The following is a 15,433-nucleotide window of genomic DNA, read 5'->3' as shown; positions in this document are numbered from 1 at the left end:
TCTCCAAATAAAATTTGCTTGCTCCACATCAAACTCTTTAGGTGTTTCCTATCTGAAGGACACAAGGCAATTTGGATTTGAGTCATCATTAATACAATGACCCCACCCCACCCCCAGGGGCTGAATACAGGAGGAAATCCATGCAGCGGGACTAACCAAGCCCCTCTGCCATAGTTCAGCAAGGTCAGCAGAAAGCTGTGAGGCTCAGATCAGAGCTGGGCATTATTCAGCTTCACAGGAGGCGTCCAAGGTGAGCCCAAGAACTCTGAGTGTTTCCCTCAGGACTCTTACCTCTTTGTCACCCTCCCCCGTTCCACTGCTACTGCTACCTGCACTGGGATTATCAGAACCAATTTTATTCTGCCCTGTATCCGCAATAATGTCAGTTGCCACAAGAAGCCCAAATTCTTTTTCATTTTCTGGACTTCAGTCTCCATATGATTATGTCACATCCTCTTATGACACAATTCTCTGTATTTCTACATGTCCTAATACACTTGGACTGTGTCCTGAATTCAGAATTGTCCCATATCAATGAAATCTCTATAGCTTTAGACTTTTTGCTGGCATTTCACTACACCATTTTACTCCAACTGAAGTTTTTCTCTCTTGAAAACTCCTTCCCCCGTAACTCTCTCAAGGGATGGGTGACTTTTATCTCCCCAAGTCCACATATTAACGTGCCTGTGCAGGGCACATGTCCTCCATTCTCCTTCCCTCCCTCATCCCTAAAACTTCCTGGCTTTCGATCTCCTTCCCTGGAAATTCTCTTCTGTGATGGTCCTGCCTCCCTCTCATTTGCAACCATCTGTTCTCATGCCATACCTGAGAAAGAAAAAAGCAGCCCCTACGAAGTGTCAGCTAGGAGCTTGTCTGGATCTAAAAGTAATGTGTGGTGTTCTGTTATCAAACATGAACAGTCTCCCAGTCCACTAACATCAGAAGAGGTCATCTAAGAGCACAATGGAAGTAGGAGAAAACAAGACCACTGTGCAATCATGTTTGAGCACAGACAAAAACAAAAACACTGTTGTTACCAAACCTCCCATCTGCCAGCCAACATGAGCAAAAGCTGCTTCTTCCCCAACTGTGGCTTGACCCCACTCCATTCCTCGTCTCCTACACAAAAAGCAGTAAGTCAGCCAATCAGAGAACTGGCCCTTCTTCCTCACAGGACAATCCAGAATAAAACAATGTGTTAAGAAACTCTACACAAAATCACCTTACAGAATCCCAAATCCTATAGAACTCTCCCTAATTCGTCTTCAGGAGATGCATCAAGGTCCCCCATGATGTACAGTTCATCTTGTTCCACCAAGTACCAATATGTCCAACTTGGTTCGACTAGAGCTGTGTTCCTGGTGGGTTTTGGCTAGTGGTTACTGACATCATTCTGTATGTTCTTCATAAAAAACATAAAATCTTCATTTTACACAGCCACTCTAAATTTTCTTAAATGTAGGCTATCAAAACGAACACTTTTGATACTAAGTTTAAAAATATTTCCTCTCATTTAAGGACAGTCTAATTTTCTTCAAATACAATAAATGCATGTATGATTAGCCATTGGAACTGAACAGATAAGGCTTCTTATATTTTACAGTTTTATTAAAGCTTTTTGGGAGGAGGAGGGGGATTGATCGAGAGACAAGGTAGTCCAGACAAATATTACAATAAAGTTATTATACATTCCTTTATAAAACAACGGAACCATTCCACATTAAGTTCTATCAATTTTTAAACCTGAATAGTTTAATGATGTCAATTTCACCTGTTTCCAATTAAATCCAATTGGAATTGGATATGATTTATATTTCAAATATTGAGCTGTTTTATTGTAAAAGAGATGTAATAACTGATCCTTAGGGTGTCAACTGAGGCTCTCCAGATAAACAGAACCAAGAGGAGAGATGGAGAGAGAATGGGGCGGGGCGGGGGGGAACATACGGAGATGGAGGAGAGGGAGGCAGAGGGAGACAGGGAGGAAAAGAGAAGGAGAGAGCTTTATTTTAAGGAGCTGGGAATCGACTCAGTTGGGCTTCAGCAGGGCAGGCGAGTAGGCTGGAAACTCAGAGAAGGATTTGATGCTGCAGTCTTGAGGCAGAATTTCTTCCTCACCAGGAGAACTCAAGTATTTGCTCTTACAGCCTTTCAACTGATTGCATGAGACCCAGCCATATTATAGAGGGTAATCTCCTTTACTTGAAGTTGACTGATTAGAAACATTAACTATACCTACAAAATACCTCCACAGCAACTAGATTAGTGTTTGTTTAAATAACTGGCGACTATTCTGGTTGATATGTAAAACTAGTCAGCACACTCAGCAGAGCTCATTTTTCTAAAGCTACTTAAGTAAAAAGTGTTTTCTTATCATTTGAATATGGCATTGTCATCATAAACATTTAATACGTTAAATGTACTAACATTTAGAAAAGTATATAACTTTCTTCTAATGGTGCCAAGCCATTATGAAAGAGTCCAGAGTACTACATCAGGTAATGGACTTCGTTATTTTGACAACTAGGACTGAGTTTTAATTATTTATTACCCCACTTTATCTTAGACTGTGCTAGGAAATGTACTGTAATACATTTATAAAATTAATGAAATCTTATAGTTGAAAACACCATCACAATATTTTATGTACGATAAGAATTTTCTCAGAGGCAGAGGATAATTTAGAATGAGATAAAACAGATCAAATGGTTTCAGGCTAAGATTTTTAGGGAATAGAATTAATACAATTATTAATTTGTAGCTAGCAATATAAAAAGTGATGAATAAGTATAAATAATTTCTTAATGAATTTTTGGTGGCAGTATACCACAGATTAAAACTGCTATGTTTTTTCCCCTCTGGAAAGATTACTCAAACTCCTAATAAACAACAATTGCCTTCAATAGTAATATCTCAGTTAAACAGGGTCCCTGGAGAAAATTATCTCAACACTGTATTATGATTCCAATTATTAAAAAGTATGATTTCTCGTGTGCATAATACTTTCACAAAACTGTTTTCTAAATGTTACATGAACTAAACATGTTTACCAAAAGTATAAAGAATAAAACTACATTCAAAATTAATTTTTAAAAAGAACAAAAACAGCAAAAAATTACCACAAACACCCGTGGTCTGAGCGAAAGTGTGCAATTTTAAAATGAAAAAATGCATCATCTTCAAATCCACATTTCTTTATTATGATAGTATTCTTAGCTATGTGACCTGGAGAATACTGTTAAGCAGTTCAACCGAAAAACAGTAAACAGTATAGAAACACACGAATATGCCAAAAACTTTTTGGAAGACTACTGTCTGTCTAAAAGTTGGCACCATGAAGGGCACATGTAGAATGATGAAAATGTTTCTGTCTTCCTGTGTGTAAAATTTGGTTCTCAGACTAAACAAGAGGTAGAAAATTCAAGTGCCTTCACTGGTCAGGAAGGTAATATAAATAAGTGAAAACTTACATAACAGTAAAAAACAGTACAGACAGTAGCAAACTATAAAGTGTTTTTCTCTTTGAATGGCATTTAAGCCCAAATACTTTAAAACACAGTGCACACTAAACTACTTCGGCAGCCTGAATTTGGCCCTGAGCACAACTATATGAAACCTTTGGACTAGTGGTCCCCAGGCTCTTGTCATTCACGTAATCACAGTCATCAATAAACTGGAACATACTGGGTACATAACTGAGAAACACAGAAAAGACAGTATGTCACTATTTGAATTTCAGCTATCAAAAATATGTTAAATAATCGATGAACTAAAAAAGACATGTTAGAATCATGGGTATTACTTGACAACATTTGCCTTAAAACATCGCTTACGTTTTTGAGCAGTTCATAATGTCAATATTTCAACCTTAAGTTACTTTCCTTACTCCAATAATGTGCACTGAAAATGCAAATGTTGTAAAGTTTTGCCAGAGTGAAAAACAAGTATAGCAAAGAATGTATGACACCTTAAGTTCAGAAAAGTGAGACACAAGGTAGTCTTCAATACTGAATGTGTTCAAGAGAAACTTGGAGAAATATATAACTTACTAATTATGTGAGCAAGCTTATAAAGCAGGGAAGCTTGGTAATATATTACTCACCCAAAACCTCACCCCTGACCTTTCTAGAGGATATTAATCCAACAATAACATTTCAGCAGCACTAATTCAACAATTGGCTTCTTTAGTCTTATGTGCAATCTTAAATGTGCCACATAAATGGGTTTTAGTGAGTGAAGAAGCTTTTTAAATTATATTCTGTAGGAGACATAGAAATGTGTAAGGGAATAACATGAATAATAATGTTATATTAGATTATGATAATTAGAACAAAAGTCCACATAGTATATTTCAAAGGCCTACCTAATTTTAGTGAGTTCCTATACACAAGGAAAAAATCCAGAATTTTTTCATACTGTTCAAAATGCATACATATGAAAATGTCTTGAGTGACAAGGAACTTGCAAACTTGTCAAAATACATGAATATTTTTTCAAAACATTCTAAATGAACAGGAGCATCCATGAATATATCTTAATGCACAATATTTAGTACATGATACTTAGCACAGAGCCTGTGCGGCTTAGAATAGTGCTTTGCAATTAAAGCATCTTGATAAATCTGAATGAACTAAATAACAAATATGTTGAGAGCTGATTAGTAAATCAACACAACTTTTCTTGCCAAACCTGGTACTTAGTATTTTGGAAACGGAGGACAGCCTTCAAAAACAAGGCTTAGGCAGGACAAAAACTACTCATGGCTGCATATTGGAGGATGATAAATAAAATAAATTTGAATTCAAATTATTCTGTGAGTCTGGCACTCTTTCTCCATGCCCAAAGGCAAGTGGAAAAGTAGAGTGCCTTCAAATAATGCCTTCACACAATAGATGAAATCAATACCATCATTTCATCAGTATGAATATTATCATGCCAATTTCTATGGCTTCCCTAATTTAGTGCATCAATTATAAAGGAAATATGTCTAGTCAGGAAATCTGCATTATAATATTGACCCAGTGTATGACCTCAAAACCAGTACTCATTATTTTTGAATTTCATAGTTATAGAACAGACAAAATGCTCTTGTGGAATACAAAAATGCTGACCAATTGTATTACCAGAATGTAATAAACAAATTAATAATGATTTCCAAAGTTCCACAGACAAACTCCAAATTCTGTATTAAAAGTGATTAAATATATATTTAAATTATGTATTAAATATATGTAATAATATTTGTATTAAAAGTTTTAAAATATATAATTAGGGCAAAAAAACTGTGGATCAATTGCAAAACATAAGTATAACAAAATGTCTTTATCCAAAAAACAACTGCATACACAATGCAATGATGGTTTGGAATAATCTAAGGAAAAACAATGAGAATATATGGATGATAAACTTCATTCATTGTCATTAAATCATATAACTTATTCAGATATATTTTGGAGCACTAATAAAATATTAGCTTATTTCTTATTCCATGGTATTAAAGCTATATCATAGATATGATGCTAATTATAATAGAAATCATGACAAATAGAGTGACCTTTCTCTTTTCTTGTAGGACCTTGCAAAATGGAAATTTGTATATTTTCCGTTAAAATTGTGAAGAGGAACAAATTTAAAAGCTCAAAAGTAGGGTCAAGATTAACAACAGGCTTAGTCTTTAAGTATTTCTTAAAATTTCATTGTGTAAATGACACAATATGACCTATGGGAAGGCCTGGACATTTTGATAATCTCCTCAATATGAGTGACAGAATTACATTCTGGATTTAGGAATAAAGTTGTTAATGTCACTAAAAACTGAGTTTTATTCTGTAAGTAACTTTATAGGTAACTTCTAATTCATGAAAGAACACTGAATTAGCAGATATAGGCTATCTTAAATCAGTTCAATAATTTTTAAAGACTATAAAATCATGTTTTAAAAATATGAATTTTTCAAATGTTCGAAATATCCATTAGTTATCTAGTGACTGAAAATAATTGGAATCTCTTTGGAAAATCCAAAGTACCTCTTCCCTGAATGGGTTTTATGTTTTAAGTTACGCCTTCCTGAAATAATAAAAAAAAAAGAATAAGATACTATTAAAATTATTTTAATACATATTCCAAAATGCAGAATGTGATGTTTTTAAAGGCAAAACTTCAAAATATGTCAAAATCAAATAGAAAAGAAACTAAAAAAGATCTTATAATTATTACTCTACAGAACTGGGGTTAAAAATGTGACAACCATAAATTCTTGCTTCAAAATATTCAAAATGTAGCATATATACATTTTGAAAATAATATTTGTGTTTCTTATTAAGGTTGCTATTTCTGAGAAGTTACAGGTTCAGTTTTCTGTTTTTAGCTTATAGTAAGAAGCTTTAGCTTATCTTTAGTCCTCATAGCATCCTATGTGCTATAAAAGATACATTTTTAGGTAAGTATAGGAAGTTCTTTAATAAAAAAATTCGTTTATGAATATATTTTGAATCTTTTCTGAATTTAAAGACAGGCATAAATCTCACCCTCTTCAAAAACAAAACCATCGAAAGACACAGAAGACAAATATATGACATATATTACTCGAAAGTAATAGTTTCAAATATAGGGGAACCATATATGAAAATCTATGTAATTTCAGGCAGTGTAAATCTCTTACACAGGAAACACAAACTTGGGCAGTTTATAAACACAACCCTGAAGGATTAACTATGAAGTCTCTTTAAGTCCTTTTACTATAACCAAGGGAAATAAGGCAGGAGCTATTTCTAAGCTTTTTTTTATCCCAGTGTGTTGCTTCGGACATGTGCATATATTTAGGTGTATTCATCACATTTAGGTGGCTGCTTTTTAACACCTATTTTAATTTGAAGATTAAACTGGCAAATCCACACTTTAACCTAGCTGTTGTCAATGAGTGATAAAGAACTAATCAACTTCAGACCGACAACAAACAAATCAGCATAAGTAAGTTCAGCTTTTGATAGAAGCCCAAGGTTAACTTAAGAATCGCAATTAACAGAATTTTAACAAGTTGAGATCTGGCAAATAAATTTTTTTTTATGAACTTTACTTCATGGTTTGATCACCTACATCATCACTGTAACTATGGAGATGAGATCGTGTTCAATAAGTTTGCCTTTTTCCACAAGTGAAACTTGAATTAAAAAACAAACCAGTGCTTACTTTTTTCAAAATGAAATCCCTCCCCCAAAAATATTGTCTTCACATGTAATGGAGTTCTCTAAGTCTAGCCAGAATAACTTTCATAATTCACTTAGCCTTTGCTTACTGCTCTGTATAGCACTCCACTAAAGAAGACCACAGAAGAGTATTTTCACTTTCAACAACAATAAACAATCTTATCCAGAACAATAATAAAAGCAATAAACTAACCCTGCTTCTTTGAGTCTTAAAAGAGCTGAGAGGAGTGTATCCAAGAGATTCAAGGGAAAAAAAATATTAAATGCATCACATCAATGTCAGAATTCACTTAAAATTTCAGATGAGAACTTTTCATTCTTGAAAAACACATGCAACATCACATTTTTTTTTAATTTATGTAGAATCATTTTACTAGATATATAAAGAAAAGTAGATTAAGAATACTGTACTTTTGGACTAATTTAGTCTGTCCTTAAACGCCTACCCTACCTATTCAGGGCTAAGTACTCACCTTATAAAAAAGGAGGCGGGAGGCGGTGCTGCTTGCTAATAGACCCAGACTTTAGTGAGGCATACATTTGCATATTATCGCCTTACTCTGGCTCTACTCTTTTTGCAGTACTTAGCCTAATGAGCCTTCCTCTACTTCTTTTTTTTATTGGAGTGTATACTTCGCAGGAGATACCAAGACAGCCAGTTCTGCAGGAAGGTTTTGTAGCTAAAGGAATTTGAAAGAAAAAGTAAGCGCTATCACCCTGTACTATCTCAATGCTCAGCACATCTCTTATCCATCAAGGGTCCTTTTCCTACTAGAATGCTGAAAGAGAAGCTCTGTGGTCCGGTGAGAACCTCCCAGGAACATGTCTGTCTAGCATATTTCCTTGTGGCTCTGATTGTGTCAGAACGCTCACCCTTCACACTTGTCTCCAACCTCTTTCGAATGAATAGCTTAAAAGTTGACGGCATGACGTTCTGGAGTCACTCTGTTAAGCTCTGTGCTGACAACTTCTCACTAGAGAAGTTTGCTGCCAGTCCTTCCGGAGACAGCCGGAACACAAACTCCTTCTGAGACCATCACTCAATCCCGCCACTTGCCCCGCGCCACCAGTCACATGGCTCCCTGCCTCCATGAGAGGCACCCACACCCTCATTCACCTTCAGCTTCCTAGACCGAAAGATGCTATGGGTCACTTGGGGTTAGGGTGCTCTTTTATTTTTCTTTCTTAAAAACAGGCCCTGTTGACACATTTTGCTTCAAATAAGGAGAAGCTGTGGTAATTTTCACCATTACGGAGTGAGGTGGAGAGTCCCGAGCGTTGTCTAAGTGTCAACCAAAGCCATGCATCACAGCTTCCCTCAGATTCCTCCCTTTTTCTTCACCTAATTCTCACCTCCTGCCCACAAGATAAATAAATGAATATACTGTAAACCAAACTGAATTGCGACACCTCAAAAATCTCACAGAAACCTCAATCCTCCAAATGCCTTCTTAAGCAGCAGAGAGACAGAGACGCAAACAGAAGCGATTACCAGAGTTTTGTTCCCGTTCTTGCTGAGAGGACCCCGGAAAACTCCCTTGATGTTGCGAAAGTGTCCGTTGCTGAGATGCGTGGAGCTGATGACAATGTAGTAACACTCCATGGGGCAGCCGCCGCCTCCTCCGCCGCAGCCGCCGCTTCCATGCACCCCGCGCCCGCAGCCGCAGCGCGCCGGAGCCCGCGGAGGGTGGGCTGGGGACCCGCCGCCGTCGCCGCCGCCGCCGCCGCCGCCGCCGCCGGGAGGGCGAACCGCCCGGCGCCTCTCTCGCACGCCCTCCGGAGACAGGCGCGCTACACGCCTCTGCCGCGCGCGCCGAGGTTCCTCCGCCTCCGCATGCTCGCCGCGCTCTCCCTCTCGGGCTCCGTTTCTCTCCTAATTCGCCCTGGGGCGACGTGCCTCGCGGGAGGATCCCGGGCTGGGAGGGGCCGGTCAAGCAGCGCCGAGCGGGGCGCGAGTCAGTGCCCGCGGCGCGGCCGAGCGGAGCCGGGCAGCGGGAACCGCCCGAGCGGCAGCGGCGGCGGCGGCGGCGGCGGCGGCAGCATTCCCCACGCTCGGCGCCGGCACTTGGAGTTGCTGGTGCTGGCAGGCATGAGTGTTATTATATTGAGCGGCGTTGCCGGTCCATTGCACTGAGCCAATGGCAGGGAGCCACTGGGCTGATACTGAGAGCTGTCAGAGGAGTACATCTGTCACCCGCCCCCCCTCCCCGCCGCCGCCGCCGCCGCCGCCGGGACCCACGGCCGCGCAGGTCCGGGCGCGAGTGGGAGCGCGCGGCAAGCGGGACGCCCCTCGCGCAGCGCGGCGGCTGCAGAGGGCCAGGGACGCGACGGCCACCGCGGGCGGGCGGGCGGCAGAGCGGCCCGCGACAGAGAAGTGGGAGACTCCTATAAGGTGGGGGCGGAGGGGAAGATGTAGAGACACGGAGAATTCTTCCCTAGCAGTCGGGAAAGGGGGAGGGGAGGAGGGGGTATAAATAAATTAATAATTCAGTACCAAAAGCCAACTGCTTCCAACTGCAGCGTATCCAGGCAGGTGTCAGCAGCTGCTTCTCTCTTGAGATAGTTGCTACTCGGTGGGTTTGGCTTATTTGATTTTATTTGTTTGTAATGTGTTTTTTTTTTTAGCATGGAGGCTGGATCCTGTTCAGAATCTTAGAAAAAAAATGTCCCCCCACCCACTACCACCTCCACCACCACCCATTTGTAGAAATCGTGTGTTTGTGTTGATAGTTAGGGGAGGAGGGACGGGGAGGGGTAGTTACGGTGATACGAGTGGAAGGGGATACAAGGTAAAAACACGGATCTTGGTTTATGTGTTCCTCGACCCTGAGTTCCCCTCACCCACGTCCCCAGAGAACCTAGGGTTCTTTCTAAATTGCCAAAGCTGAACAAAAAGGGGTGCTTTGCCGCAAAGAAGCTGCTGCCACGAGCTTGCTTTGCATTTTTTCTTCAGTTCTTTTCCTACTATAGAGTGGTAGCGAACAAAAGCGTTCGCCCTAGAAGCGACCTGAATGGAAAATCTCCCGCAAAGGAACAAATGGGTTCCTAGGAAAGTAGGGGATGGGGTCTGCTGCAGTCCCTGAAGAGAAACCATCACGCTGGTTTTTAAGGGGCCAAGGCAGACACCGGCCTGAATGTGCCCTCCCGTCCTCCCTTTCACCCAGTTGATTCTTTGTGTAAGTTTAACTCCTCGGAGGTGGTTAGGTGAGAGCATCCCATCAGGTATATATACGACTCACTAGTCGGCACTTAAAAGGATCGATACAGGCAGTGGGAGGCTGGGAGATGGTGCCTTCAATGGATTTACTGAAGGCTTTATTTTCCTCTTGCCTTGAATGGCTTAATTGGTTAAAGCAGATTCCAGGCATTCTGATGCTCCTGTGTCAGAGCATCCTGCACTTTGATATAAACTGTGGTGATCTTGTTTATTTGAAGGTCAAGATCTCAAGACATTCCATTCTGGGTGACCCATATATATGATTTTATATCGCAGTGGCTCTGCAAACCACAGTATAGTCCTTAAATGAATCTGCCAGTTTGATTTCACCCTTTGAAAAGGGAAGAGGAGAGAGAGAAGAGTATTTATAAGAGAGGCAATAGTCATGTGAGTAATTTATAACTTACAAGCGTATAAGAGGGGAATGCTAGCTTCATCTGAGGGAAATTCTCCATGTGTCATGCTTGAATTCAAACAAAGGAAAAAAAAGTTGATGTGGATTGATCAAAGCTCATTATGAAGTGTAAGAGTTATTTAGAGGTACTTGGCTTAAATTTCTCAGATATCCACTTGGGGGAGTCTGGAAGTCTTGGGAGAAAGAGAAAGCAAGAATTTACAAAACTTCTATACTCTGTGGAACAGATCACCTAATAATTTGTTAGAATTCAGTATGAACACAGTCCTATTAGAAAAAAAATTTATGTGATCTCCAGCAAATATTGTGTGCAAATTTAATCCATTTTGGCTCCTTTCATTAAAATCATTTTTAATTTATATTTTGAGGATGTAGGCATTCTCTACACATCACTTTGGGAGCAACTAACAACCTGTATGCTTTTCATTATGTCTTTTGAAATTGTGGGTCCTGGCAGTTATTAAACAGGAGATAAAAATCTCATTATTACTGAAACAAACCAAGGAATCTCCTAAGGAAATGGAAGTTGCCCCATATGTGAAAGAATCAGATCATGTAGTTTTCATGTGTGTGCAAGTCATAATAATCTAAGCTAGGTTTTTTGCAATATTTTTCTCTCAAAATACTTCTGATGTTCAGATCTGTATCTATATCATGAAGTTCAGTTTCCAGTTAAGGAAACAGGAACCACAGTTACATGAGTTTTCCCTGGAACAGAATATTATCTGCAGAGAATGCCATACTGTGTTTCTAGTGGCAAAGTTTATATATATTATATACCATTTATATGACACATATACCTGTATATGATACCCTGTGTATCCTAAAAAATAAACTTTAGTGAAGTAATCTCTGAAAAGGTTCACTTTACTGTCAGAATAGTGTACCGTTGGCATTTACAAGCTTGATGATATGATGGGGTGGCTTTTGACTGTCACATCTAAGTCGATGGACAAATGGTAGTAAACACACGATAAATTTGTTGCTAATACATGAAGGATGTTGACAGTTTAAAAGGGATGTAGCTTTTTACATAAAATTTATCTTCATTGAGTTTCTACACAGGAGGTAATCTGTCTCAACATTACCTAATCCTGAATATAATCAGCAAGATTCTGTACCTATTCCTGGAACTTGCACAGATGTATTTCGGAAGAGAGGGCAGATTCCTTTTGTTTACCTTCATTTCAATAGAGTAGCCATATCTATAATGGTCATTTAAATAAAACCACTAATCACATTAAATGCTACTCATTATGGCTTTGCCATTATAGCTCTGTTGCTTCATTACTTCAACCTTAAAATTCAAGAGAAAAATGAGCCACCACTGTGTGCATTCTGGTTTCTAATTATAACAAACAACTGCTAGACACAATGGAATTCTTCTATTAAAGTAGGAGAGAATTTTTTCATTTGAATTTTGCTAAAAATGAAGAGAAAAGTCCAACAGGAAATCAGGACTTCCCCATCATTGCAGGGAGAAAACATACCTTTCTGTGGCAATAAATTAAAATCAGTAAATAGTAGTAAATTGCTATGCCCTTCCATTGTGCTGGTCCCATGTCTTTCCTTTTGTCATGCTGCAAAGAAAGTACATAAGAGCCATCTTCAAATTTCCTATTATGTAGCAATCTCCTTGATATTCTGGTCTATTCCCATTGTTTCAAACATTTCTGATTTCTGTGACTAGTAATCATTTTGACATGGATTATTTCTATAGAACAATGCTACTCTTAATTTAAAAAATAAAAGATTTAAAAAACAAACAACAACAACAACAAAAGATTTCCCTTTCAAAGCCATAGAGAATTTATATTAGGTTAAACATCTAACTGCTATTATAAACATGCAGAATCGATATTTCTTAATCATAAAAAAATTTAAGTATTTTATGGAATAATTATCAAACACCTGTGTTTAATTGCCAACTTACCAGCTGAAAAAAATTACAATTAATGATTTAAACATAAAAGTTTTAAGTAACTGACATCACGCTAAAAAAAAATTGCAGTTCATTTTTTGCCACCACTACACTTCAATTTGCCCCTTCTGCAGGTGCAGTTCCCTCTTCAATTTTCCCCTTTCTACCATTGTGATTCAAATCAAGATCCCTATGCTCTGTGCTTATACCAACTTACCTCACTCACTGTTCCTCATTTTACTATACTTAGCCCAAATCTGGGTGCCAGGTTTTTCTGCACAGCAACTGAGCACTGTTCCTGACCTGTTTCTGTCTCACACAAAATTTTAGCACAATGTTATTGCCCTGAAATTTAAAATCAAGGTCCTGCTTCCTTTCCCAGACCAATGGCTAGACCCCTGCATCCTGAATTCCTGCTGTGATTCCCTCTGTCCAGTTCTTCCAGAGGGAAGTAAAACTTCCCTGAGTTTGCCTACTGCTATTTGAGACCATATGTTGCTACCTTCGCATGCCTGGATTTCCTCCTTCCTGTCATTACAATCTCTGGATGCTTTTACTCTGTCTGGATAACTTCCTGTCACTAAAGTGAATGATGCACAAATTAGATCCACTTCTGGGTCCCAGCAACTCAGCCTTACCTGAGCTTCTGTCATCCTGGAGGGGGTGGAGGGTGGGGCGCAGCATATTCCAGTGTTTTGTAAATGTGGCTGTGATGTAATCTTAGTGGTTACGGAATATATTATTGAGATTCAGAATTTACCTTTTCATTACTGTAATAATCTAATACTAATCTGTAACTAAGTTCTGTCATTTTATGTCTCTTTTGTTTGCATCCGTGTTTGTGATCACATTGGTGTCAAGTATTACTGCTTTTATTTTATTGGACGAATGAAGAAAAATCTAGGAACTTAACATATAAATGTTTTGTTTATTCTAACGTGAGACCAAATGATGTCAGGGACATGCTGCATAAACAGAGATGTGGCATAATTAGATTGGAGAAAAGTGTTGGGAGAACTATATGACCATATAGTACCCACACTCACTGTAATCATCAGGCATACTTAGATCACTGTTGAGACAAATACTCACAAACATATTCCTGTTTTGAGATAGGATTTGGTTTCAGCAAAGCAACATCATCTGCTGTATTAAATTAAGATTGCAATTTTGGATATTTTGTCTGTTGTATTTTTATTTGATTTCTGTTTTTTAGTTTGTATTTACATAAGAGCTATAAGCATATGGGGTTTTATAATTAGTTTGAGGTTAACATATTTAAGTAAAATTATGTCACCAGTGAAGGATCTGTGTATTAGTCAAGTATGGGAACACTGGTATATGCTGGTCATGGGATAAGTACTGAAAAACATTACTGACCTTATTTGAAGCTGATACTATTATTGTATGATTTGAAAGGAGATGGTGACTTTTTAGGTAATTATTAGTTAATTATAACCTAAAAGTAGGCCCATCTCCCATATTCCAATTTCTGTATCTGAATTCTGCTGGATTTAATAGTGGGGGATTTTAAAAACAAATACTATATTTTGACAAATCTTATACCCCATCAATTATAAGATGTACTCTTTTTATCTCCACTATAGATAAAACACACTGCCAATTAGCTGTAGGAAGCCACTGATTATAAGACATCTGAATTACAGAGATGTTGAAAACAAAAAGTCACCTAAGAATCAATTATATATGGAACCTAAATTTGGGTAGACACTACCACAGCTAATGCCTAACTAGAAACCACTTTAAAATATGTCAACTAAAGCAACCATGGAATATGGACAAATAATGATTCAACTTCCTTAACTTCAGTTATTTCACCTCTAGAAGAAAGGGAATAAGCCAAATATGATCTTCTGAATTTTCAAGCTTTGATTTCTCTGATTTTTTGGCAACTTCTCTAGAGCTGATATTTGGTCAAGCCTGGCAGAACAGAGCACCATTTTAATTTCCTACTTCAGGATGTGTGTCTTGAATAGCTGATGGACATGCAGAAATTGTGGAAATGTGGAAACTGATGCCAATGTCAACAATAAGAGAGAAAATTTACAATTTTGCTTAGGTTTAACCGTCTTTCACATGTCTTAAAATAATGCTACTTCACCTTTCAACCAGTATAATATATTTATCTGATCCTGATAATGGGTTTTATCTTTTTTATTCTCTTACTTTTCAGTTTTAATAAGTAGCATTGGGATAGATGCCAGAAAAATGCTAATTTAAAAGTCAAAGCCACATTTCTAATGTGTTGCCAGAGAAATTAATATAATTGGATGCTATGTAACTAATTTACCAAAAGGAATAACATTAAGATATATTATTGTAAGTAAGATAAAGATGAACAATTATTACATTCCTATGTTTTATAGTCTCTCTGGAAAGCAATCTGGCTACCTCTATTAACATTAAAATTGCATATAACTATTGACCTAGCCATTGTATTCTTGGGACTCTCTACATAGAATAAAAGGATATTCACAAGAATACTTAATACAACATTGTTTAATTGTTCATAGTTATTAAAAAGACTGGAAATAAAGGAAATAATTATCAAAAGGGTCATCTTTGCATCTATTAAAGTAATAAACTGTATCTGTACCCACTGATATGGTATTATTGTTACAATTGCCCATCTTCTATATAGATGAAGAATGGAG

At 38.0% G+C, this 15,433-nt stretch overlaps 1 protein-coding gene across 1 annotated transcript in view; it reads right to left on the bottom strand.

Annotated features, from left to right (window-relative positions):
* Positions 1-9,256, bottom strand: part of ZNF804A (zinc finger protein 804A) — a 244,311-nt gene extending 235,055 nt beyond the window's left edge. The window contains exon 1 of the mRNA XM_074364006.1: positions 8,698-9,256. Coding sequence (XP_074220107.1) covers positions 8,698-8,808 — 111 coding nt within the window. The 5' untranslated portion in view covers positions 8,809-9,256. The remainder of the gene's footprint in view (positions 1-8,697) is intronic.
* Between the last annotated feature and the right edge of the window lie 6,177 nt (positions 9,257-15,433).

This window comes from Camelus bactrianus, chromosome 5 (genome assembly GCF_048773025.1).
Source record: "Camelus bactrianus isolate YW-2024 breed Bactrian camel chromosome 5, ASM4877302v1, whole genome shotgun sequence".
Classification (NCBI taxonomy): domain Eukaryota; kingdom Metazoa; phylum Chordata; class Mammalia; order Artiodactyla; family Camelidae; genus Camelus; species Camelus bactrianus.
This window is presented reverse-complemented; position numbering and strand designations above follow the sequence as displayed.